Source organism: Lepidochelys kempii, chromosome 8, assembly GCF_965140265.1.
Source record: "Lepidochelys kempii isolate rLepKem1 chromosome 8, rLepKem1.hap2, whole genome shotgun sequence".
Taxonomy (NCBI): Eukaryota; Metazoa; Chordata; order Testudines; family Cheloniidae; genus Lepidochelys; species Lepidochelys kempii.
The window spans coordinates 41,977,310-42,002,349 of NC_133263.1; the positions used below are offsets into that span (position 1 = coordinate 41,977,310).

The 25,040-nt window shown below is 47.3% G+C and overlaps 2 protein-coding genes across 4 annotated transcripts in view; one reads left to right on the forward strand and one right to left on the reverse strand.

Moving 5' to 3' along the window:
- Positions 1 to 3,443, forward strand: part of ATF6 (activating transcription factor 6) — a 408,706-nt gene extending 405,263 nt beyond the window's left edge. The window contains exon 16 of the mRNA XM_073356217.1: positions 3,048 to 3,443. Within this exon, the coding sequence (XP_073212318.1) occupies positions 3,048 to 3,076 (29 nt within the window). The 3' untranslated portion in view covers positions 3,077 to 3,443. The remainder of the gene's footprint in view (positions 1 to 3,047) is intronic.
- The window catches only part of OLFML2B (olfactomedin like 2B), a 97,408-nt gene extending 73,376 nt beyond the window's left edge, over positions 1 to 24,032 (reverse strand). Inside the window, exons 1-3 of one of the 3 annotated variants that reach the window (XM_073356208.1) lie at positions 23,649 to 24,032; positions 21,657 to 21,920; positions 6 to 113 (exon numbers count right to left, since the gene is read on the reverse strand). In XM_073356208.1, coding sequence (XP_073212309.1) covers positions 6 to 113; positions 21,657 to 21,920; positions 23,649 to 23,828 — 552 coding nt within the window. In that variant the 5' untranslated portion in view covers positions 23,829 to 24,032. The remainder of the gene's footprint in view (positions 1 to 5; positions 114 to 21,656; positions 21,921 to 23,648) is intronic. The other 2 variants (XM_073356209.1, XM_073356210.1) reach the window with 2 other exon arrangements.
- Positions 24,033 to 25,040: the final 1,008 nt, after the last annotated feature.

Below are 25,040 nucleotides of genomic sequence, written 5' to 3' on the forward strand. Positions count from 1 at the left end.
CTTACCTCCTCTAGTTTCTCCACTCGGTCCACCAATTTTGTTGTGACTGAGTGTAACTTTAGAAGGTCTAAGCCATAGAAAGCACTTTCTAGCATCTCTATGATTGAGGATAGCTGTAAAACATAGCAAAACTGGTTAAGCACAGACAACTGTTCAGAGTAATACAACAAACCAACATTGTTATAAACTGGACTTGTAAGATGATACAATTTCTGCTGTTCTTCCATTGCTTTTTTGACTTGGAGCTTAAGTCCAGCAGTTTCTTTTTGCAGCTGATGAACCCCATCTTCTCAGCAGCCAACAGTTCCATACACCCCCTGGATGCTTCTTTTCCCAGCGGGGCCAAAGCTTGTAGGTGTGTATCATTTTGTAGTTGAAGTTATGAATATTGGCTATGTAGAATCATAGAAGATTAGGGTTGGAAGAAACCTCAGTAGGTCATCTAGTCCAATCCCCTGCTCAAAGCAGGACCAACACAAATGAAATAAAAATCTTAAATGAATCCACTTGTTCCATAGAATCTCTATGGATAGTAATTCCATGATCTAATAAGAATATAACAGTAGGGAACTATTATCGACCACCTGACCAGGACAGTGATAGTGATGATGAAATGCTAAGGGAGATTAGAGAGGCTATCAAAATAAAGAACTCAATAATAGTGGGGGATTTCAATTATCCCCATATTGACTGGGTACATGTCACCTCAGAACGAAATGCAGAGACAAAATTTCTCGATACTTTAAATGTCTGCTTCTTTGAGCAGCTGGTACAGGAACCCACAAGGGGAGAGGCTACTCTCGATCAAGCCCTGAGTGAAGTGCAGGATCTGGTCCAAGAGGTAACCATAACAAGACCGCTTGGAAATAGTGACCATAATATAATAACATTTAACATTCCTGTGGTGGGAAGAAACCAACACTGGCATTTAATTTCAGAAAGGGGAACTATGCAAAAATGAGGAGGTTAGTTAAACAGAAATTAAAAGATACAGTGATTAGAGTGAAATCCCTGCAAGCTGCATGGACACTTCAAAGACACTATAATAGAGGCTCAACTTCAATATATACCCCAAATTAAAAAACACAGTAAAAGAACTAAAAAAGAGCCACGTGGCTTAACAACCATGTAAAAGAAGCAGTGAGAGATAAAAAGGCATCTTTTAGAAAGTGGAAGTATTTTAGAAAGTGGAAGTGGAATCCTAGTGAGGTAACCAGAAAGGAGCATAAACACTGCTGAATTAAATGTAAAAATGTAATAAGAAAAGCCAAAAAAGAGTTTGAAGAACAGCTATCCAAAAACTCAAAAGGTAATAACAAAATGTTTTTTAAGTACATCAGAAGCAGGAAGCCTGCTAAACAACCAGTGGGGCCCCTGGACGATGGAGATACAAAAGGAGCACTTAAAGACAATAAAGTACTTAGATTTCCAGAAAGCCTTTGACAAGGTCCCTCACCAAAGGCTCTTACGTAAATTAAGTTGTCATGGGATAAGAGGGAAGATCCTTTCATGGACTGAGAACTGGTTAAAAGACAGGGAACAAAGGGTAGGAATAAATGGTAAATTTTCAGAACAGAGAGGGGTAACTAGTGGTGTTCCCCAAGGGTCAGTCCAACGAACTGTCCTATTCAACATATTCATAAATGATCTGGAGAAAGGAGTAAACAGTGAGGTGGCAAAGTTTGCAAATGATACTAAACTGCTTAAGATAAGTAAGACCAAAGAAGACTGTGAAGAACTTCAAAAAGATCTCATAAAACTAAGTGATTGGGCAACAAAATGGCAAATGAAATTTATTGTGTATAAATGTAAAATAATGCACACTGGGAAAAATAACCCCAACTATACATACAATATGATGGAGGCTAATTTAGCTACAACTAATCAGGAGAAAGATCTTGGGAGTCATCATGGATAGTTCTTTGAAGACGTCCACGCAGTGTGCAGCGGCAGTCAAAAAAGCAGACGGGATGTTAGAAATCATTAAAAAAGGGATAGAGAATAAGACAGAGAATATCTTATTGCCCTTATATAAATCCATCGTACGCCCACATCTTGAATACAGTGTACAGATGTGGTCCCCTCATCTCAAAAAAGATATACTGGCATTAGAAAGGGTTCAGAGAAGGGCAACTAAAATGATTAGGGGTTTGGAACAGGACCCATATGAGGAGAGATTAAAGAGGCTAGGACTTTTCAGCCTGGAAAATAGGAGACTAAGGGGGGATATGATAGAGGTATATAAAATCATGAGTCGTGTGGAGAAAGTGAATAAGGAAAAGTGATTTACTTGTTCCCATAATATAAGAACTAGGGGCCACCAAATGAAATTAATGGGCAGCAGATTTAAAACAAATAAAAAAAAGTTCTTCTTCACTCAGCGCACAGTCAATCTGTGGAACTTCTTGCCTGAGGAGGTTGTGAAGGCTAGGACTATAACACGGTTTAAAAGAGAACTGGATAAATTCATGGAGGTTAAGTCCATTAATGGCTATTAGCCAGGATGGGTAAGGAATGGTGTCCCTAGCCTCTGTTTGTCAGAGGGTGGAGATGGATGGCAGGAGAGAGATCACTTGATCATTACCTGTTAGCTTCACTCCCTCTGGGGGACCTGGCTTTGGCCACTGTCAGTAGACAGGATACTGGGCTGGATGGGCCTTTGGTCTGACCCAGTCTTATGTTCTTATGTTGTATCTCAATGTGTTTTGATTCTAAGTAGCCTCAGTGAAGCATTTGGTCAGCTTCTTGAGAAAGGCCTATTCTCAGTAAGTGCCCAATCAAAAACCACTTAACTGACAATGAACTTTGGGAGACTCCAATCAACATCTGAGCTTTCCTGGGAATGTTCAAACTAACATGTAAACAATGGCCTCGGCCTGCAAACTCAGTCATGCTTGGACATGTGACTTGCCCATGTGACTCCAACCTCTATCTGCTTCTGTGATTTTCCACAGTAAGAACAAAGGGGTGTCCTTTCACAGGGCAGAGAATATAAAAGGCCCTGGAAACCCCTCCATTTTGTCTTCAATCCTGCTTCTTACTTCCAGAGGAACCTTCCTACAAACTGAAGCTCTGAACAAAGGACTGAATAACCCATCCCAGCTGTGGATGTTCTCCAGAGACTTGATTTGAACCTGCAGTTTATTCCATAACTGCTACAAGCCTGAACCAAGGACTTTGCCATTACTGTATGTAATTGATTCCATTTAACCAATTCTAGTTCTCATCTTTATCTTTTTCCTTTTATGAATAAACCTTTAGATTTTAGATCCTAAAGGACTGGCAACAGCATGATTTGTGGGTAAGATCTGATTTGTGTATTGACCTGGGTCTGGGGCTTGGTCCTTTGGGATCAGGAGAGCCTTTTTTCTTTTACTGGGGTATTGGTTTTCATAACCATTTGTCCCCATAACAAGTTGCACTGGTGGTGATACTGGGAAACTGGAGTGTCTAAGGGAATTGCTTGTATGACTTATGGTTAACCAGTGGGGTAAAACCAAAGTCCTCTCTGTCTGGCTGGTTTGGTGTGCCTTAGAAGTGGAGAAACCCCAGCCTTGGGCTGTAACTGCCCTGCTCTAAGCAATTTGTCCTGAACTGATACTCTTAGAAGTGTCCCACAAAAGGCAGCATCGTTACAGCCTGCTCCCTCCAGCTCCGCATCCCGACATTTCTAATGCACCGGCTCCCTCTGGCTCCTTGCACTGACATCTCTCACACACGCCAACTCTCTCCAACTCCGTGCCCCAATGTCTCTCATATGCCAGCTCCCACTGGCCCTGCACCCGAGGTCTCTTGCACACACCTACTTCCTCCAGCTCCACGCCTTGACAACTCTCACATGCCTGTTCCTCCTGTTCTGCGCCCCGAGGTCTCTTGCATGCACCTGCTCCCTCCTGACGCACGCCCCAACGTCTATCACAGGCCTGCTCCCTCTGGCCCCGTGCCCTGATGTGTCTCACATGCCTGCTCCCTCCAGCCCGGCGACCTGATGGCTCTCACACACACCTGTTCCCTCCGGCCCCACAGTTTGACGTCTCTCACATGCCTGCTTCCTCCAGCCCCATGCCCCAAAGTCTCTCACATGCCTGTCCCCTCCAGCTCCATGACCTGAGGTTCCTCAAGTGCCTGCTCCCTCCAAATCCACGCCATGACATCTCACACTTGCCGGCTCCCTCCAGTCCCGAGTCCTGACATCTCTCGTGCACCTGCTCCCTCCAGCTCCACATCTCGTCATCCCTCACACACCTGATACTTCCAGCTCCACACACTGATGTCTCTCATGCGCTTGCTCCCTCCAGCCCCGTGCCGTGACATTTCACATGCACCTGCTCCCTTTGGCCCCAGGCCCTGATGTCTCTCACGAACCTGCTGCTCCGGATCTGGGTGAGAAGTCTCTCACGTGCTTGCTTCCTACAGCTCCACACCCCGACATCTCTCACACACTTGATCCCTCCGGCCCCACGCCCCAACATCTCTCACATGCCTTCTCCCTCCAGTCCAGATCCCCGACGTCTCTCACATGCTGGCTTCCACCAACCCTGTGCCCAATGTCTCTCTCATGCCTGCTCCCTCCAGCCCCATGCCCCGACATTTCTCATGTGCCTACTCCCTCCAGTCCCACGTCCGATGTCTCTCACATGCCTGCTCCCTCCGGCCCCGAAGTCTCTCACGTACATGCTGCCTCCGGCTCCTTCCCCCAAGGTTTTTTACACGCCTGCTGCCTCCAGCCCCGTGCTCTGATGTCTCTCACATGCCTGCACCCTCCAGCCCCAAGCCTCGACGTCTCTCACGGGCGCCAACTCTCTGGCACTGGAAGCCAACCTCTCTTACACATCTGTTCCCTCTGGCCCCAATCCCCGACATCTCTCATGCACTTACTCCCTCCAGCTCCGTGCCCTGACATCTCTCACATACCAGTTCCTCCTGCCCCATGCCCCAAGGTCTCTTGCATGCACCTGCTCCCTCCTGCCCCATGCCCCCACGTCTCTCACACGCCTGCTCCCTCCGGCCCCGCGCCCCGATGTGTCTCACATGCCTGCTCCCTCCAAATATGTGCTGTGACATCTCACATGTGCCTGCTCTCTCAGCTCTGAGCCCTGACATTTCTCATGCCCCTGCTTCCTCCAGCCCCACACCTCGACATGTCTCACACACCTGATCCCTCCAGCCCCGTGTCCCGACATCTCTCACATGCCTGCTTCCTACAGCCCTGTGCCCAATGTCTCTCTCATGCCTGCTCCCTCTGGCCCCGCACCCCAACGTCTCTCACACGCATGCTCCCTCCAGCTCCATGACCTGACATCTCTCATACACCTGCTTCCTCCAGCAACGCATCTTGATGTCTCTCACGTGCCTTCTTGCTCCAGCCCTGCACCCCAACGTCTCTCATGTGCCTGCTCCCTCCAGCTCCGTGCCGTGACATCTCACATGCGCCTGCTCCCTTTGGCCCCAAGCCCTGACATCTCTCACGAACCTGCTGCTCCAGATCTTGGCCCCGACGTCTCTCATGTGCTTGCTTCCTACAGCTCCGCACCCCAATATCTCTCACACACCTGATCACTTCAGCTCTGCGCCCTGACATCTCTCACACACCTGCTCCCTCCAAACCCGCGCCCCAACATCTCTCATACGCCTGCTCCCTCCAGCCCAGACCCCAGAAGTCTCTCACATGCTTCCTTCCTCCAGCCCTGTGCCCAATGCCTGCTCCCTCTGGCCCCGCACTCCGATGTCTCTCACGTACCTATTCCCTCTAGCTTCACGTCCCGACGTCTCTCACATGCCTGCTCCCTCTGGGCCCAAGCCCCGAGGTCTCTCATGTGCCTGCTTCCTCCCACCCTGTGCCCTGACATCTCTCAAACGCCTGCTCTGTCGGACCCGCACCCAGAAGTCTCACATGTGCCTGCTCCCTTCAGCTCCGCGTCCCAACATTTCTAATGCACGAGCTCCACTCCCGTCCTTCTGTGACATTATCAACATAAACTGTAACTGTATAGATCATTGTTGCAACCAAGGTGTTATAGTTGCACCAAATCTTGTACAAAGGAGGTTAAGTAAGGTGTCTATTAAAAGGTTATGATTTGCTGGTTCTGATTATGCTGTCTGTATGTGTGTATCGTTTTTGTATTTAAAGTTATAAGTATTGGTTCTATACTGTCTGTATTTCAAACTTGTGCTATACTTCTGCTTGACACTCCAGACAGTTTGGTATCAGCACTGCCTAGCCTGCTTGATGGCCCATTAAGGACCATCAGCTATATGTAAGGGGACTGTTGCCCCCTTACTAACATTCAGTGGGGGTGTTTTAGTTGCTAGCTCCCAGTACTAGAAAGGGGGAAGGGTCAATGGGGAATTAGGACTCTGAGACTGACAGTCCCCAGGAACAATGGGGAGAGGCCAGTGCTCCAGGTCAGCCTGAAAGACAGGGTGGGTGGGCTACTCAGGGAGTCAGGAGGTCAGGGAGGTCCCGTCGTCCATGTGAGCTGGATTTGCCTGGGTCAGACAGAGGGGGGCTGAGCTAAGGAGAAAACAGGGTCCCAAGCTGAGCTGGAGATCAGAGCTGTGCCAGATCCAGAGAGAGCAGACCCTGTCCTGGGAGCAGAGCTGCAGCCCCAAAGCCAGAGGCACAGCCCAGAGAGAGCAGACTTGCCCTGGGAGGACAGGTGCAGCAACCAAAGCCAGAGGGGCCAGAAAAGCAGCCCAGGAAGCAGGTCAGTGCTGGGAGCAGAGTCACAGAAGCAGCCTGCGGAGCAGACCTGTCCTGGGAGCAGAGCTGCAGCAACCAGAGCCAGAGAAGCCAAAGAAGCAGCCCAGGTAGCTGGAGGCAGAGCAGCACCAGCAGTGCTGAGACAGCGTGGTGGAGGTGGGGCTGGAGAGTCCGGAGCTGGGTGCGGTGAGCAGCTGGGGAGAGCGAGGGGGACCCTGGGCAGCGGGCCCAGCACAGGGAGACACCTCAGCCAAGAGGCTCTGCAGGCCAGGCTTGGATCATAACCCAACAGGGCGGAGGCGACACTGGGCAGAAGGGTCCTACCACTTAGAGCCTGAGAGCGTGTGGCCACCACCAGAGCAAGTGTCCAACCCACAGCATCCCTGCAGCACAGCCAGGGCCTGAGCAGGAGGCCTGGGACTTACAAGGAACAGACTGTGAACTGCCCTGACATTCCAGAGACACTGTTTGTGATGTTCCCTGCCACAGAGCGGGTTGATGTGTTTCCTTTAACCTTTCCCATTTTTCCTTATTCTTTTTAAAATTAATTGTTGAATTTGCTTTAAATTGTATGTAATGATCAGTGGGTCAGAGAAGTGCCCAGTGCAGAGAGAGTACCCCAGAGTGGGGACACCCTAGCCTCTGTCCTAGATGATCACAGCAGGGTTGGGGGTTGAGCCCCCCAGGAATCCTGGGCCCAGCCTTGTTGGGATTACAAGGACTCTGCCAGACAGGAGAGTGGAAGGGGCAGGGAGACCACTGGGTAAAGGAAGTGGGAGATAGGACTCAGATCCTTTCGCTAGCCCACTTCACCGGGGTAGTGTAGAAGCCAGGAAAGTTCCCCACAATAGCGGGACTATTCTCCCGCTTACATATAAAATTGACACATTGAGAGACAGCAGATACACCTTATGACTCAGCAAGGCATGCAGGGGCATGCCTACGGAGAGGACTCTAAGGCTTTCAAGCCATGTGCTGGGCAGCTTGAGTTTGGCTGGGCAGGCCACATGGTAAGAGACTATAAAAGGCAGCTGCATCTTCTCCATTTGATCTTGATTCCTCCTTCTTGTCTATGGAGGAACTTTACTACAAACTAAAGCTCTGAAAAATGGACTGAATGACCCATCCCAGCTGTGGATGCACTCCAGAGACTTGATTTGAACCTGCAGTTTATTCCATCACTGCTAGAAGCCTGAATCAAGAACTTTGCCATTACTGTATGTAATTGATCCATTTTACCAATTTTAACTCTCATCCATATTTCTTTCTTTTTATGAATAAACCTTTATATTTTAGATTCTAAAGGATTGGCAACAGTGTGATTTGTGGATAAGATCTAACTTGTATATTGACCTGGGCCTGGGGCTTGGTCCTTTAAGATTGGGAAAAAATAACCTTTTCTCTTTTACTGGGGTATTAGTTTTCATAACCCATTACCCTCATAAGGAGTGGTGCTGGTGGCGATACTGGGAAACTGGAGTGTCTAAGGGAAGGAGTCTAAGTGTCTAAGGGAAGGAGGATCCTGGGAACTACAGGCCAGTCAGCCTCACCTCAGTCCCTGGAAAAATCATGGAGCAGGTCCTCAAAGAATCAATCCTGAAGCACTTGCATGAGAGGAAAGTGATCAGGAACAGCCAGCATGGATTCACCAAGGGAAGGTCATGCCTGACTAATCTAATCGCCTTTTATGATGAGATTACTGGTTCTGTGGATGAAGGGAAAGCAGTGGATGTATTGTTTCTTGACTTTAGCAAAGCTTTTGACACGGTCTCCCACAGTATTCTTGTCAGCAAGTTAAGGACGTATGGGCTGGATGAATGCACTATAAGGTGGGTAGAAAGCTGGCTAGATTGTCGGGCTCAACGGGTAGTGATCAATGGCTCCATGTCTAGTTGGCAGCCGGTGTCAAGTGGAGTGCCCCAGGGGTCCACTGGGGCCGGTTTTGTTCAATATCTTCATAAATGATCTGGATGATGGTGTGGATTCCACTCTCTGCAAATTTGCGGATGATACTAAACTGGGAGGAGTGGTAGATACGCTGGAGGGGAGGGATAGGATACAGAAGGACCTAGACAAATTGGAGGATTGGGCCAAAAGAAATCTGATGAGGTTCAATAAGGATAAGTGCAGGGTTCTGCACTTAGGACGGAAGACCCCAATGCACAGCTACAGACTAGGGACCGAATGGCTAGGTAGCAGTTCTGCGGAAAAGGACCTAGGGGTGACAGTGGACGAGAAGCTGGATATGAGTCAGCAGTGTGCCCTTGTTGCCAAGAAGGCCAATGGCATTTTGGGATGTAGAAGTAGGGGCATAGCGAGCAGATTGAGGGACGTGATCGTTCCCCTCTATTCGACATTGGTGAGGCCTCATCTGGAGTACTGTGTCCAGTTTTGGGCCCCACACTTCAAGAAGGATGTGGATAAATTGGAGAGAGTCCAGTGAAGGGCAACAAAAATGATTAGGGGTCTGGAACACATGAGTTATGAGGAGAGGCTGAGGGAGCTGGGATTGTTTAGCCTGCAGAAGAGAAGAATGAGGGGGGATTTGATAGCTGCTTTCAACTGCCTGAAAGGGGGTTCCAAAGAGGATGGCTCTAGACTGTTCTCAATGGTAGCAGATGACAGAACGAGGAGTAATGGTCTCAAGTTGCAGTGGGGGAGGTTTAGGTTGGATATTAGGAAAAACTTTTTCACTAGGAGGGTGGTGAAACACTGGAATGCGTTACCTAGGGAGGCGGTAGAATCTCCTTCCTTAGAGGTTTTTAAGGTCAGGCTTGACAAAGCCCTGGCTGGGATGATTTAACTGGGAATTGGTCCTGCTTTGAGCAGGGGGTTGGACTAGATGACCTTCAGGGGTCCCTTCCAACCCTGATATTCTATGATTCTATGATTCTAATTGCTTGTATGACTTCTGGTTAGCCAGTGGGGTAAAACTGGAGTCCTTTCTGTTTGGCTGGTTTGGTGTGCAAAGGACGTCAGCCTTGCGCTGTAACTGCCCTGCTCTATGCAATTTGTCCCGAATTGATACTCTCAGTAGTGTCCCGCCAAAGGCCACTTTGTTACACACTCACCCCGACAACGCTCACACATGCCAGCTCTCTCCTGCTCCATGCCCCGAAATCTCTCATGTGCCTGCTCCCTCCAACCTTGCATCCTGACATCTCTCACACACCTACTCTCTCTGGTCCAGCACCCCAACGTCTCTCACACGCCTGCTCCTTCCAACTCTACACCCCGACATCTCTCACGCACTTGCTCCCTCCGGTCCTGCGCCCGTTGTCTCGCACACGGCTGCTCTCTCAAGCTCCATGACCCAACGTCTCTCACATGCCTCCTCCCTCCGGCCCTGCACCCCGACGTCTCTCATGCGCCTGCTCCCTCTGGTCTTGCACCCCGATGTCTCTCTAATGCCTGCTCCCTCTGGCCCTGTGTCCTGACGTCTCTCACATGCCTGCTCCCTCCAGCTCCACGTCCCGATGTCTCTCACATGCCTGATCCCTCTGGCCCTGCATTCCGACATCTCTCACAGGGTCCTGCTCCCTCCAGTCCCTCACCCCAACATCTCTCACATGCTTGCTCCCTTTGGCCCCGATCCCCGACCTCTCTCATGCACCTCCTCCCTCCAGCTCTGTGCCCCGACATCTCTCACATGCCTGCTCCCTCCAGCCTTGCACCCCGACATCTCTCACCTGCCTACTCCCTCCGGCCCCGAGCCCTGACGTCTCTCACGCATGCTCCTTCTGGCCCTGCATACCAAAGTCTCTCACACACCTGCTCCCTCCGGCCCTCCGCCCCGTCTCTCACACGCCTCCTCCCTCCAGCCACAGGTAGACGTTCCCCCCATCAGCTTTGGCTCAGGGTGAAATGAATTGGTATTTTCATAGAATATCAGGGTTGGAAGGGACCTCAGGAGGTCATCTAGTCCACCCCCCTGCTCAAAGCAGGACCAATCCCCAATTAAATCATCCCAGCCAGGGCTTTGTCAAGCCTGACCTTAAAAACTTCTAAGGAAGGAGATTCCACCACCTCCCTAGGTAACGCATTCCAGTGTTTCACCACCCTCCTAGTGAAAAAGTTTTTCCTAATATCCAACCTAAATCTCCCCCACTGCAACTTGAGACCATTACTCCTTGTTCTGTCATCTGCTACCACTGAGAACTGTCTAGATCCATCCTCTTTGGAACCCCCTTTCAGGTAGTTGAAAGCAGCTATCAAATCCCCCCTCATTCTTCTCTTCCATAGACTAAACATCCCCAGTTCCCTCAGCCTCTCCTCATAACTCATGTGTTCCAGTCCCCTAATCATTTTTGTTGCCCTCCGCTGGACTCTTTCCAATTTTTCCACATCCTTCTTGTAGTGTGGGGCCCAAAACTGGACACAGTACTCCAGATGAGACCTCACCAGTGTCGAATAGAGGGAAACGATCACGTCCCTCGATCTGCTGGCAATGCCCCTACTTATACATCCCAAAATGCCATTGGCCTTCTTGGCAACAAGGGCACACTGTTGACTCATATCCAGCTTCTCGTCCACTGTAACCGCTAGATCCTTTTCTGCAGAACTGCTGCCAAGCCATTCCGTCTCTAGCCTGTAGCGGTGCATTGGATTCTTCCATCCTAAGTGCAGGATTCTGCACTTGTCCTTATTGAACCTCATCAGATTTCTTTTGGCCAAATCCTCCAATTTCTCTAGGGTCCTCTGTATCCTATCCCTACCCTCCAGTGTATTTACCTCTCCCCCCAGTTTAGTGTCATCTGCAAACTTGCTGAGGGTGCAATCCACACCATCCTCCAGATCATTTATGAAGATATTGAACAAAACCGGCCCCAGGACCAACCCTTGGGGCACTCCACTTGATACCAGCTGCCAACTAGACATGGAGCCATTGATCACTACCCATTGATCCCGATAATCTAGCCAGCTTTCTATCCACCTTATAATCCAGTCATCCAGTCATCCAGCCCTTCTTTAACTTGCCGGCAAGAATACTGTGGGAGACCGTGTCAAAAGCTTTGCTAAAGTCAAGGAACAACACGTCCACTGCTTTCCCTTCATCCACAGAACCAGTTATCTCGTCATAGAAGGCAAGTACATTAGTCAGGCATGATTTGCCCTTGGTGAATCCAGGCTGACTGTTCCTGATCACTTTCCTCTCCTCTAAGTGCTTCAGAATTGATTCCTTGAGGACCTGCTCCATGACTTTTCCAGGGACTGAGGTGAGGCTGACTGGCCTGTAGTTCCCAGGATCCTCCTTCTTCCCTTTTTTAAAGATGGGCACTACATTAGCCTTTTTCCAGTCGTCCGGGACCTCCCCCAATCGCCATGAGTTTTCAAAGATAATGGCCAATGGCTCTGCAATCACATCCGCCAACTCCTTTAGCACTCTTGGATGCAACGCATCCGGCCCCATGGACTTGTGCTCGTCCAGCTTTTCTAAATAGTCCCAAACCACTTCTTTCTCCGCAGAGGGCTGGTCACCTCCTCCCCATGCTGTGCTGCCCAGTGCAGTAGTCTGGGAGCTGACCTTGTTCGTGAAGACAGAGGCAAAAAAAGCATTGAGTACGTTAGCTTTTTCCACATCCTCTGACACTAGGTTGCCTCCCTCATTTAGTAAGGGGCCCACACTTTCCTTGACTTTCTTCTTGTTGCTAACATACCTGAAGAAACCCTTCAATACATGTCTTAATGGACAAGTATCCACATAATAAACATATTACTGAAACCACAGCTACAGTCTAGGTGCAGCTGGAGAGTGCAGAAGCCACAATGGTTTGTAGGAACTTCCTCTTTGATTCCAATTCCCACTGATCCACACTCCTCAAACTTTGCTTTGAGTTTTTAATTGAAATGGTCCTAAAAACCCACAGTAAAACTCAGCAACAACTGCTGTGTTTCACCCATTTCATGTAGGAATCATACACTGCCCAGAGTCCCTCAAAAGATTCATGCACTACAGAAATTTGTTTCATATAATTTAGGCTGAGTTTTGAGTTTGTAACAAAAACGCCAAGTCAGACGAGTTTTGCATGGTCTGGGGGTCTGTAATACAAGATTCTAACAGTTCTGTTCACATTCTGGCAGGGGGACGTTTACATCCCTCTGCAAAACTGCTCCCTTTGAATTGGGAAAAAATCATGAAAACATCCATTCCTGGGAGGAAGATCTTCTGGTTAAAGCTCTGACAATGATTCCTTCCATGACCTTGGGCGAATCACTTGGCTGTGCCTCAATTTCCTCCCCTGGAAAACATGATTTCAAATCTTATTGTGTGGAGATTCACTATGTCACTGTGAGGTGAGGAGGGAGGTAGGTTTATAGTATTTGTCTGATGCTACAGAAATGCAAAATTTTATCGTCTTAGCTTCTGAAAAAGTTTTTCTCCCCACGCCCCTGTATTTTGGGAGTCAGGTGCTCAGCAGACACCCTTGAGCATGGCATTTAATACAGGCAGCTCTCTGCAAGCTTCCCTCAGGCACATCTGATCGGTACCCAGTGTCTTTCCAGTCCAGGCTCTGTGGCTACGCTGCTAAGCCTGCCAACAGGGGAGACTTTGTGTTAAATAACATGGCAGCTTTTTGTGACACAGTGTGCTTTGTGGATATGCATTTACTCTCCACTGGGAACTAGACTGAGACCATCAACAGAGTTTACATAAGCTACCAAACAGCCATCAGATAGTCACATTGTTAATAGTGGCTGGATATGTACCACTGACCTAGCAAAGAAAAGTTGTAGAGTCCATTAAAAGTCCTCCAAGCCATCCAGTCATGCACGACCATACATCTGAGAGCAAAGAATGCAGGCCATAACTACAGGAGGATGGCCTGTATCCTGGCAAGCAATCTGGGAAGATTTAGGAGTCATAGTGGATGAGCAACTAAAAATGAGCTCTCAGTCTGGCACTGTGGGATAAACGGCTAATGTGATGCTTGGACATATAAACAGGAGAGTAGCAGTAGGGAGGTGATTTTACCTCTGTATACGGCCTTGATGAGACTGATCCTGGATTATGCATCCAGTTCTGGTGTCCAAATCTTAAAAAGGATGTTGAAAAATTGGAAAAGGTGCAAAAAAGAACCACTAAAATTATTTGAGGGCTTGAGAAAATGCCTGATAATGAAAGACTTAAAGAGCTCCATCTCTTCAGTTTAATAAAAAAATCAAGAGGTGACTTGATTATGGTGTACCAATACCTCCACAGGGAGAAAATAATGAATACTAAAGGTCTCTTTGACCTAGCAGAGAAAGGCAAAATAAGAATCAATGGCTGGAAGCTGAAGCCAGGCCAATCTCAATGAGAATAAGGACCACATTTCTAACAGGGACAGAATTTAGCCATTAGAACAAACTCTCCAGGGAAGTGGGGGATTCGGCAGTACCAGGGTAACTGGGTAAAATGTAATGGTCTGTGATATACAGGAGGTCAGCCTAGGTGATCCCTTCTGGACTTAAAATCTATGACTCAGTGATTCATTTCCCATGGCGAAAGTTTAAAAATCAGAAGTGCATGTCTTCCCCCTGCCTGGCTTTACAGTGCATGGCTTCCGCTCAGACAAGAAATGTCACAATAATAAGAGAAACATTGTGGCTATATATTGCTGGCCTGTCTGGCACTAGGAAGTGTTGCCCATTGTGAGAGAGAGCCTGTTCTCACAACTTCTGCAGCTTGATTTTTACAGCAAAAAAATGTTTGGCTAACTCTGTTGAGGGATCTTTCTGAACTGAGCTGGCGGGGTTCAGCCCATTCCAAGCTGACAAGTATCCACACCACAACTGGCTGTAAATACCTCCATGGGGGGAGTCTCAGCAGAGGCCAAGGACTGAACTAGCCATGGAGAATGAACTCCTCCTAGAGGCAGGCTCTCGGTGCTGGGCTTGGGACAGGCTGCTGTGGATGCTGTGCGGGAAGCTCATTCTGCTGTTGCACATGTCTGTGGATAAAGAGAACTTCAATGTCTGGGTCTGTCACTTGAATCTCAAATTAACTCACAATAAACAAAGAGACCCTGTGTGGGTTTGCCTTTTATCATCATAATGATTCCATACTTCTCACTTTGTCTGAGCTGTGACTGCAAACATGGTAATGGAGCCATTACAGTGAACTGATTCACCATGTAAAACCAAACATAGAACTGTGCAAAAAGCTGGATAACATATAGCTTATCCATGCACTGGGTACTGTTCTAACTATGCACTGACACCATCCACAGTAACAGCTCCTCGGAGAGGGGTCCCCCTGGCCTATGCAGACAATGAATAGGAAGACTACTAAGTAAAGTTGTAGGTCCAGTGACATTGGCTGCAAAGTCTCACAGTTTCATAGACTTTAAGGCCAGAAGGGACCAACATGATCATCTAGTCTGACCTCTTGCACATCACAGGCCACAGAAACCCCCCTTCCCCTCCTGTAAAAGACCCCAACCTCTGGCTGAGTTACTGAAGTCCTCAAATCATGGTTTAAAGCAGGGTGGGAAAAAAATCAATGCTTTTTTTTAATTAAAAAAATCTGATTTTTTATTTAAATCAGATTTTTTGATAAAATGCTTTTTGAGGAAAAAAACCTATCTCATCATGGAATAGGGATTACACATTCTAATTCTATAGTATTAGACAATATATTCATGTAATGTTGAAGAAAAGTTTTGTAAATGACTTCCAATAGTGCATGGATTAGGGACCCCAATTTTATGGGGTTCTAGGGGCTACTGTATAGATTATTTAGGTTAATCTTTCTATCTACCCAATGGGACTCAGTGCTCAGTCTAGAAGATACCATCAGAGATGCTTAGTTTTGCAGTTCTCAAACTGTGGATTTGTGTCTTCAGAGATAACATGCTTGTTAACAGCAAAAATGTTTTTAAATAAATAAATAAATAATATATAGAGGAGAGAAATAACAGATCTCAACCCTATTGTCCCTCTGCAAATTTGTGTACACAGAATCAATCCCTTACATCTCTCTAAAAGTGCAAAGTTTCAAAAAGTTCAATGAACAGAAGACTGTTGGGGGCGGAATAGATCTGGACAAGGAGAAGAAGTCTGGAGATAAATGTGAGAAGGCAGTAGAAACAAAAGTGAAACTGTATGAGCAGCATATTCCAGAAATCTTGAGGTCTTTCTGAGTGTAGCCTTCATTGATTTGAGATCTACCATACTACTCTCTCACTAGAAGGGAAAACCTATAATGGCAGCGGGCTGTAAAAGAGACCCAGTCTGGGAATATTTTAATGAAGTTCCTCTACCTGTGGGTAACAGGCATGCATGAAAAATGCAAACAGTGCAACAAAGAAATGCAAGGCCTGGTTGCCTGAATGAAACAACATCATGAGAAGTGTTCCTTCTCAGGAGGAAGCTGCACTGAAGATGATGAAAGGAACATGCCTAAACATTCAGGATCTTCAGGTTGGTAAACTTTTTTATTTCATACTTCTTTCTTAAAGGACTGTCTGTCTTCCTTCTGGACTATTCTTGAATTCTCATGTTTGAGCAAAAAATATAGTTGTTACTCTATGGTACTATCATTTTAGATGCAGTTGTGATAAAAAATAAAGAGCTGAAATAGGCAGATCTTCCTTTTACAATTTCACCTTTAAAGTAGTACTGAGTGTCAGTCAGTGCAATGAGTAATACTAAATGAGCAGTATGGCAATAATAATTAAATAAGTGCATTGACTTATTTTGTTTAGAAGAATACATCTTCAACATACAGGATTCTGAAGACTATCCACCTTCAAGATCACCATCATTTTCTATAGTTTCAGAGTTATCTGCCAATGATTGTGCTTCAGTCACATAATGTATGTCACATAGCTACAGTATATAACCTGGAGCAAAAAGAAAAAAAAATCTCCATCATCCAGAAACAACCATAGATATGTTTGTGATAAGAACCAGCAGATTACAAAAAGAAGTAATTGATGAAAAAATTTCCCCGTTTGTTTATGCAACAAACTCTCCTTTCTGTATGATTGAGACGTTGAACCCACATTTCATTAACATGGTTCAGTCATTAAGACCAGGATACAGTCCACCCAACAGAACAGATGTCGCAGGAAAATTGCTGGATAAAGTGTATCAAAGAGAACTTGAGCACCGTGCAAAAGGTCTAGAGAGTGAAACTGTTAACCTGAGTCTTGATGGGTGGAGCAATGTCCACAATGATCCTGTTGTATGTGGTTGTGTAACAACAGAATAAGGGAATGTCTTCCTTACAGAAACAACTGATACATCAGGAAATGCACACTCAACAGAATACTTACAAGAAGTAATAGTAAAAGCTATAACAAACCGTGAAAAAAAATTCAAATGTTTAGTACGCAACTTGGTCACAGACAATGCTGCAAATGTATCCAAGATGAGAAGAAATTTAGAAGAGAGTCCCAAGCTAACAACATACAGTTGCAGTGCTCATTTGATGTACCTCCTAGCCAAAGACTTCAGTATTCCAGAAATATAGGCTAATGTCGTTGAAATTGCAAAATACTTCCGTAACAACCACTTTGCAGCAGCTGCTCTGAAAAAAGTGGGAGGAACCAAGCCAACTCTCCCACAAGACGTGCGATGGAACTCAGTAGGGGACTGTTTTGAGCACTATATCAAGAACTGGCCAAATCTGATGACACCTTGTGAACAAAATCATGAAAAAATAGATGGCACTGTCACAGCCAAAGTTCTCACCATTGGGCTTAAGAGAAATGTTGAACCCATGCTGAGTACCCTGAAGCCTATTTCTGTAGCCTTGAACAAAATGCAGGGAAATCGCTGTTTTATTGCTGATGGTGTTGATATTTGGAAGGAACTGAGTGAGATCTTAAAAAGAGAAATGTGCAAAGACAGAGTTAAATTACAAGCATTAAAAAAAAGAATGGGACAAGCACTATCTCCAGCTCATTTTCTTGCAAATATTCTCAATACTCGGTACCAGGGTCAAACCTGAACTGCTGAAGAAGAGGAGTTGGCTAGGACGTGGACATCCAGCAATCATCCCTCCATAATGCCAACCATAATAAACTTCAGAGCTAAGGCTGAACCATTCAAGAAATATGTTTGCTGATGATGTTTTAAAGAAAGTCACATCGGTGAACTAGTGGAAGTCACTTAAGCACTTGAATTCAGAAACTGTTGAAGTGAAAATCTCAGTTTTAACAGCAGTAGCTTCTTCTGGTGGTGTAGAAAGAATATTTTCTTCCTTTGGACTAATTCATTCCAAACTGAGAAATCGTTTGAGACCTGAAAAAGCAGGAACGCTTATTTTTCTTTTCCAGATTATGAACAAACAGGAAAATGAAGGTGAAGACGACTGAGTTAGCTGCAGAAGCCAATATTTTAAGTTTCTCATGTTGACCTGGCTGACAGTGTCAATTTAATTTTTGTTTTTTTTTTTTAAATATTTCATTTAACTATTAAAAACAATTTTAACAAAAACAAACCTGATTTTAAAAAACTTGAATGTTTAACTAAATTCAAAAATTCATATGCTTGTTTTGTTAAAATATTATATGTTTGCTGTTGAAGAAAAAAATCCAGGATACATAATGTTGTTGTTTTAAATCAAATCCATCCTGGTTTAAAGGCTTCAAGTTACAGAGAATCCACAATTTACTCTAGTTTAAACCTGCAAGTGACCTGTGCCCCATGCTGCAGAGGAAGGTGAAAACTCCCGGGGTCTCTGCCAACCTGACCCAGGGGAAAATTCCTTCCTGACCCCAAATATAGTGATGAGTTAGACCCTGAGCATGTGGGGAAAACTCACCGGGGAGACACCCCGGAAAGAACTCTCTGTAGTAACTCAATGCCCCATCTCCAGCCATTGGAGATATTTGCTACTAGCAGTCACAGATCAGCTACATGCCATTGTAGGCAGTCTCATCATTACCATCCCCTCCAGACACTTCTCAAGCTCAGTCTTGAAGTCAGTTAGGTTTTTTGCCCCCACTGGGAGGCTGTTCCAGAACTACATTCCTCTGATGGGTAGAAACCTTCATGTTATTTCAAGCCTAAACTTGTTGATGGCCAGTTTATATCCATTGGTTCTTGTGTCAACATTGGATTTAACTTAAATAACTCCTCTCTCTCCCTGGTATTTATCCCTCTGATGTATATAGACAGAGCAATCATAGCTCCCCTCAGCCTTTGTTTGATTAGACTAATCAAGACAAGCTCTTTGAGTCTCCTCTCATAAGGTAGGTTTTCAGTTCCTCAGACCATCCTAGTAGCCCTTCTCTGCACCTGTCCCAGTCTGAATTCATTTTTCTTAAACATAGGAGACCAGAATTTCGCCCAGTATACCAGACGAGGTCTCACCAATGCCTTGTTCAATGGTAAGAACACTTCCCAATCTCAACTGGAAATATCTGTCCTGATACATCCTAGGAGGACTGCATTAGCCTTTTTCATGGCTGCATCTCATTGGCAGTTCATAGTCAATCTGTGAATGACCAATACCCCCAGATCATTCTCCTCCTCTGTCACTTCCAACTGATAAGTCCCCAGACTTGTTCATAACTGTTCACTAAGAACATAAGAATGGCCACACTGGGTCAGACCAAAGATCCATCCAGCCCAGTATCCTTTTTACCGACAGTCGCCAATGCCAGGTGCCCCAGAGGGAGTGAAGCTAACAGGTAATGATCAAGTGATCTCTCTCCTGCCATCCATCTCCACCCTCTGACAAACAGAGGCTAGGGACACCATTCCTTACCCATCCTGGCTAATAGACATTAATGGACTTAACCTCCATGAATTTATCCAGTTCTCTTTTAAACCGTGTTATAGTCCTAGACTTCACAACCTCCTCAGGCAAGAAGTTCCACAGATTGACTGTGCGCTGAGTGAAGAAGAACTTTTTTTTATTTGTTTTAAACCTGCTGCCCATTAATTTCATTTGGTGGCCCCTAGTTCTTATTATGGGAACAAGTAAATCACTTTTCCTTATTCACTTTCTCCACACCACTCATGATTTTATATACCTCTATCATATCCCCCCTTAGTCTCCTATTTTCCAGGCTGAAAAGTCCTAGCCTCTTTAATCTCTCCTCATATGGGTCCTGTTCCAAACCCCTAATCATTTTAGTTGCCCTTCTCTGAACCCATCTTTTTTGAGATGAGGGGACCACATCTGTACACTGTATTCAAGATGTGGGCGTACGATGGATTTGAATCCACAGAGCAGCAAATGAGAATTTCACATTGCAAGAGGTATAGCAATCAGAGAAAACAATGTGACTTAAGGATTGAGTGTCAACTTTAGGAGTAAAACCACTATGGTGTGTTCATTTAAAATCACTCCCTTATGGCTCATTTAAACTAGATTTGTGTATAAAACATGCAGACACAAGAGTAGCCAAGAGATAACATTTGTAAAGAAGTACTAGGTAATTAAAGTGCAACAAGATCAGAAAAAGAGAGTTTTAAATTATACTACTGATGTTTTCAGAGTAACAGTCGTGTTAGTCTGCATTCGCAAAAAGAAAAGGAGTACTTGTGGCACCTTAGAGACTAACCAATTTATTTGAGCATAAGCTTTCGTGAGCTACAGCTCACTTCATCGGATGCATACTGTGGAAACTGCAGAAGACATTATATACACAGAGACCATGAAACAATACCTCCTCACACCCCACTCTCCTGCTGGTAATAGCTTATCTAAAGTGATCACTCTCCTTACAATGTGTATGATAATCAAGTTGGGCCATTTCCAGCACAAATCCAGGTTTTCTCACCCTTCGCCCCCACAGAGGGTGAGAAAACCTGGATTTGTGCTGGAAATGGCCCAACTTGATTATCACACACATTGTAAAGAGAGTGATCACTTTAGATAAGCTATTACCAGCAGGAGAGTGGGGTGTGAGGAGGTATTGTTTCATGGTCTCTGTGTATATAATGTCTTCTGCAGTTTCCACAGCATGCATCCGATGAAGTGAGCTGTAGCTCACAAAAGCTTATGCTCAAATAAATTGGTTTCTCTAAGGTGCCACAAGTACTCCTTTTCTTTTTACTACTGATGTTATGATGAGTTGGCAAAGTTTATAACCAGTTCTTTTTAACTGGATTTTATTTCAGACTGGAATAGGCAACATCTGCTGTGGATGCTCTGTGCTTTCAGGGCAACATTCTCCTCTCCAATCCACTTGTTAATATCTTTACAACATTGCAGATTTCAGATCTATTGCATGTTCTGTACTCTTCTGCATGCATGGGCAGCGCGTGAGCCCTCCATTCAGGGAGGGTACCCCCCAGCTCTGCCCCTTCTGCCCAAGGACCCATCCCTACCCCATCCCTTCCGCCCTCTCCCCTTCCAGTGGAGCCCTGAGCCCCCGCACAGTGGTCAGAGGAGCCCTGCCCCAGCTGCTCTGAGCCCCGGGCCACCGCCGGCTGGCCCACGCACCAGCCACTCTGGCCAGCCTGACCGCCAGCCTGCCCACCCTAGCCCCAGCCGGCTTTGTGGGAGAGGCTGAGCAAGGGCGGGAAGAGGAGCAGTGTGGGCGGGGCCATGGGGGAAGTGCAGGAGCGGGGTCTCAGGGCAGAGCATGGGTGGGGTCTCCCCTGGCCTAAGATACCCACCGCTCATGTCTGCATGTGCGACTTCCACTGATGTCAGCAGTAGTTCTACACTGAATAAGTGAAAATCACTGCTGTGTGGATAGGAACTATGCTGTACATAGTGTTCAGGAAAATATTGCCTTTCTTTTGTCTGTGGATATTTTAACACTTGCTAGCTGGTGGCAACAATTTCCCTCGTGTAATTGAGGCTTCTTGCACATTATCACAGCCAAAACTTGGCACCAAAGTGTTAGCAGCAGCTTTTCCAGCTGAGGTAATCAATCTAGGTTTGTACACCTTATAACGGATCTTCCTCCGGAGCTGAACCTACAAAGGGCAAGCCAAGCCTGCTTCAGCTGCACATGGTCTTCTGCAAACTTGCCCTCCCATTGAAAAGGAACTATACTGATACCTTTAAGTCACTGCTCTCTGCTTCCCGCAACTTCTTCAACCTGAAGTCCCCCTCACAAGGGTTCAGAGCAGAAGGTGGAGCCACGCAGGCACACTTGCAATCGGGCCCTGAAGAGATGGTTTCTACGGTGTAAAAATCCTCTGCTTTGGAAGTGCCTTCATTAATCCTTTGGCAGGCGCCTCGGCCCAGAGGTCTGACCAGACACTTACACTGACAGTTGGAGCCTTCAGACACTGCTTTCACCTTGTCATAGTCACCTAGCAACTAATCACAAGAAAATCACAATGCATCAGTTTGCTCCTAACATAAGATTTTACTTTTGGTTTGCTTTGTAAAGTTTTTGAGAAAGGCTCAGACACTCTGAACCTTGCAGAAATAGGTCACTGCTTACACAAATAGGTCACTGCTTACACAAATTGCTGACTAACATTTCTTCGAGTGCTTGATTTTTTGCTACTTAGCTATTTGGGAAAGAGGGATTTCTGGTGGGGTATTTCCTTTCACCATTGTAAAAGAAATTGCTGAAGCCCAAACAGTCCTTATCTACAACGGGTTTGGCAAAATTTAAATTTAAACAAAGGGACAGAGCCACTACATTTTATATTAATTATACTGATTCCATCAGAGTTAATCCATTGAATTCTTTGCAACTACATACAAGGTGCCCTACTTCGGTGGGTTTTAGGAGTTAAGGGAGTCAATGCGTGGTCTGGAATAATGCATAAACGTAACCCATATACTTCCTGGTAATATATAATTTCGAATAGTCTCCTACAATCCCACAGGTTTCCTTTATGGATAGTCACAGAAATCAGTCTTGAAATTGAAGTATAAAAATAACTTGACAGTATGTTTTCAATATTCTACTGTGTTAGACATTTCCAAGGACAGATAATACTGCACAGTACATCTGCCAAATCTAACAGAGAACACACCCTGAACTTTGCTGCTTTAATCCAGATGCACTATTCTTGAGACAAGGTGGGGGAGGTAAGATTTTTGATTGGACCAACTTCTGTTGGTGAGAGAGACAAGCTTTGGAGCTTACATTGAACTCTTCCTCAGGTCTGATTTGTGTATAAAACATTCAGACACAGGAGCAGCCAGGAGGTCTGGTCTGAAGAAGAGCTCTGTGTTAGCTGGAAAGTTTGCCTCTCTCACCAACAGAATACAAGATATGACCTCACCCACCATGTCTGTCTAATATCCTAGGATCAACAGGCTCCAACACTGCATACATGGAATATTCTTGATTTTCAATCGTTTCTCTATGACACAGAGAAGCTGTGAATTGATTTTCCAGTTCCCTGTACAGCAGTTCATCTGTACACAGGGATCAGAGAACAGTTACTCTGCTGCAGTTGCAAATAAACAAAAGGATGAATGGAATGAACTATACGAATTGGTAATTAACTATATGCAGCAATAATCAGAATAATAAACCTCTCCTGTTCTCAGCTCCCATAACTAATCCAGTTCCCAAAGCAGGAGGGCAAGACAGTTCGGATTAGTAAAGCCACAGGAATTTGGCTCTCCCTTAGCCACTCGCTGCCTTGCTGGGAGCCTCACCTTAGAGTAGTGGTTCTCAAACTTTTGTACTGATGACCCTTTTCACATAGCACACCCCTGAGTGCAACCCCCCTTATACATTAAAAACACTTTTTATATATTTAACACCTTTATAAAGGCTGGAGGCAAAGCGGGGTTTGTGGTGGAGGCTGACAGCTCGTGACCCCCCCCCCCCATGTAATAACCTCGTGACCCCCTAAGGAGTCCGGACCCCCAGTTTTAGAACCCCTGCCTTAGAGCAAGCGGTGCTGGAGGGGTTAAAGCGCCAGCGTCCTTTAGGGAAACTTGGCACCAGAGGGCCAAGTCCCAGCGCCTTTGTGCAGAGCTGGGAGAGAGACACACACACTCGCAGCTCCCTGGCGAGGGATCCCCAAACCCGGTTGGAGCCAGGGCAGTTCGGCTCTGCACACTGGGGGAGGTTACCTGAGATAAGATGTTCTCCTGGTTGTCCGCCTCGTTTTGCAGGGGCTCCTCCTCTGGGACCCCCTCCGGCTGCGAGGTGCGGGCCGGGCCGGGCCGGGCGGGGGTCGCAGTCGGGGGGGCGCCCCTGCCCGCAGCCACGAGTGCAGCGCAGCAACACAGCAGCACCAGGGGCTGAGCCATGGGGGCAGCGGGCAGGGCGGCCGCAGCGGAGATCCCGACTCCGACGGCTCCCTCGGGCTAGGTGCGCGGCAAGGGGCGCTGCCGGGGCGCGCCGCGCATGTCCCCCGGGGAGGGCGCAGGGCTCTGCTAGCGCAGCGAGTGTCGGCGGAGCGCGCCGGGCTGGCGGCTGACTGGGATCGGCTGCAGGGCAGGGGGCGGGAGGAGGAGCCTGGCTATTGTGTCTCCGCTCGGCCGGGGCAGGGGCAGAGGAGGAGCAGCCCGGGCCAGCGGCTGGCACCGGCGCCTGGAAGCTGGGGATCCCGCGCCCGCCCCAAGGGTCTGAGCCCCTTCGCCCAGTGGCCGACCGTTCACTCCGGGCAGGTGCCGTGCATCGGAGCCGGCCGTTCGGGGCAGCGTTCAGAGGGCGCTCAGCAGAGCCCAGGGCAGTGAGCCCATTCCCCCGCCTCCCCCGCTGGGGTGCCATCTCCCAGAGCCCTGTATCAAAGGGATGGGGGCGCCCCGGGCACGGGGGCACTGACGGGCTGGGGCTGCCATCGCACCTCACTCCCATGGAAGCTCTGTCCAGCCAGGAACCCCTCCCTAGCCACCCACAGGCCAGTGGCAGCCGGTCCCCACGCTAGCTGTGCCAGCCAGCTTGCCGTCACCAGGCAGGCCACAACGGAGGAGAGGGACTATATGGGTTAACGAAGGAGCGGGTGCGAGAGGCTGTGCCTGAGGCCCTGACCTCAAGCGTGGCACGTGGCTCCCCTGCACAGACACAGAGACAACAGGCACCAGGGGAAGGGAACAGAGAGGGGAGCCCTCGCCCATCCCTCTGGCAGAGACTTAGGAGGCACAACAGCATCCATGCAGGAGCCCCAGAAAACCTTTGCGACAAAGCATGGCTCCTGGTGAAGGAGCTTGGGGTGGCAGGCACTGTGCCGACTGCCACAGACGGATTAACTTTTTGTGGGCCCAGCGCCAAACATATTTGGGGAAATAGGGCATGTGATGGGGCGGCGGTCCACAGAGTGATGAGGCACAGTGCAGTGGGAGTGGCCCCACTCAGGCCAGCACAAGGACACTGTTTACAAACATACAACTGCTAGACACACACTGGCCCACCCATCCCTGCGCTGCCAGCGTGCCCCTTCCACACTGCCCAGCGCCCCCTCACCCAGAGACCTCCCCCACAGATCCCTATGCCCAGTGCCCCGGGACCCGCTATGCCCA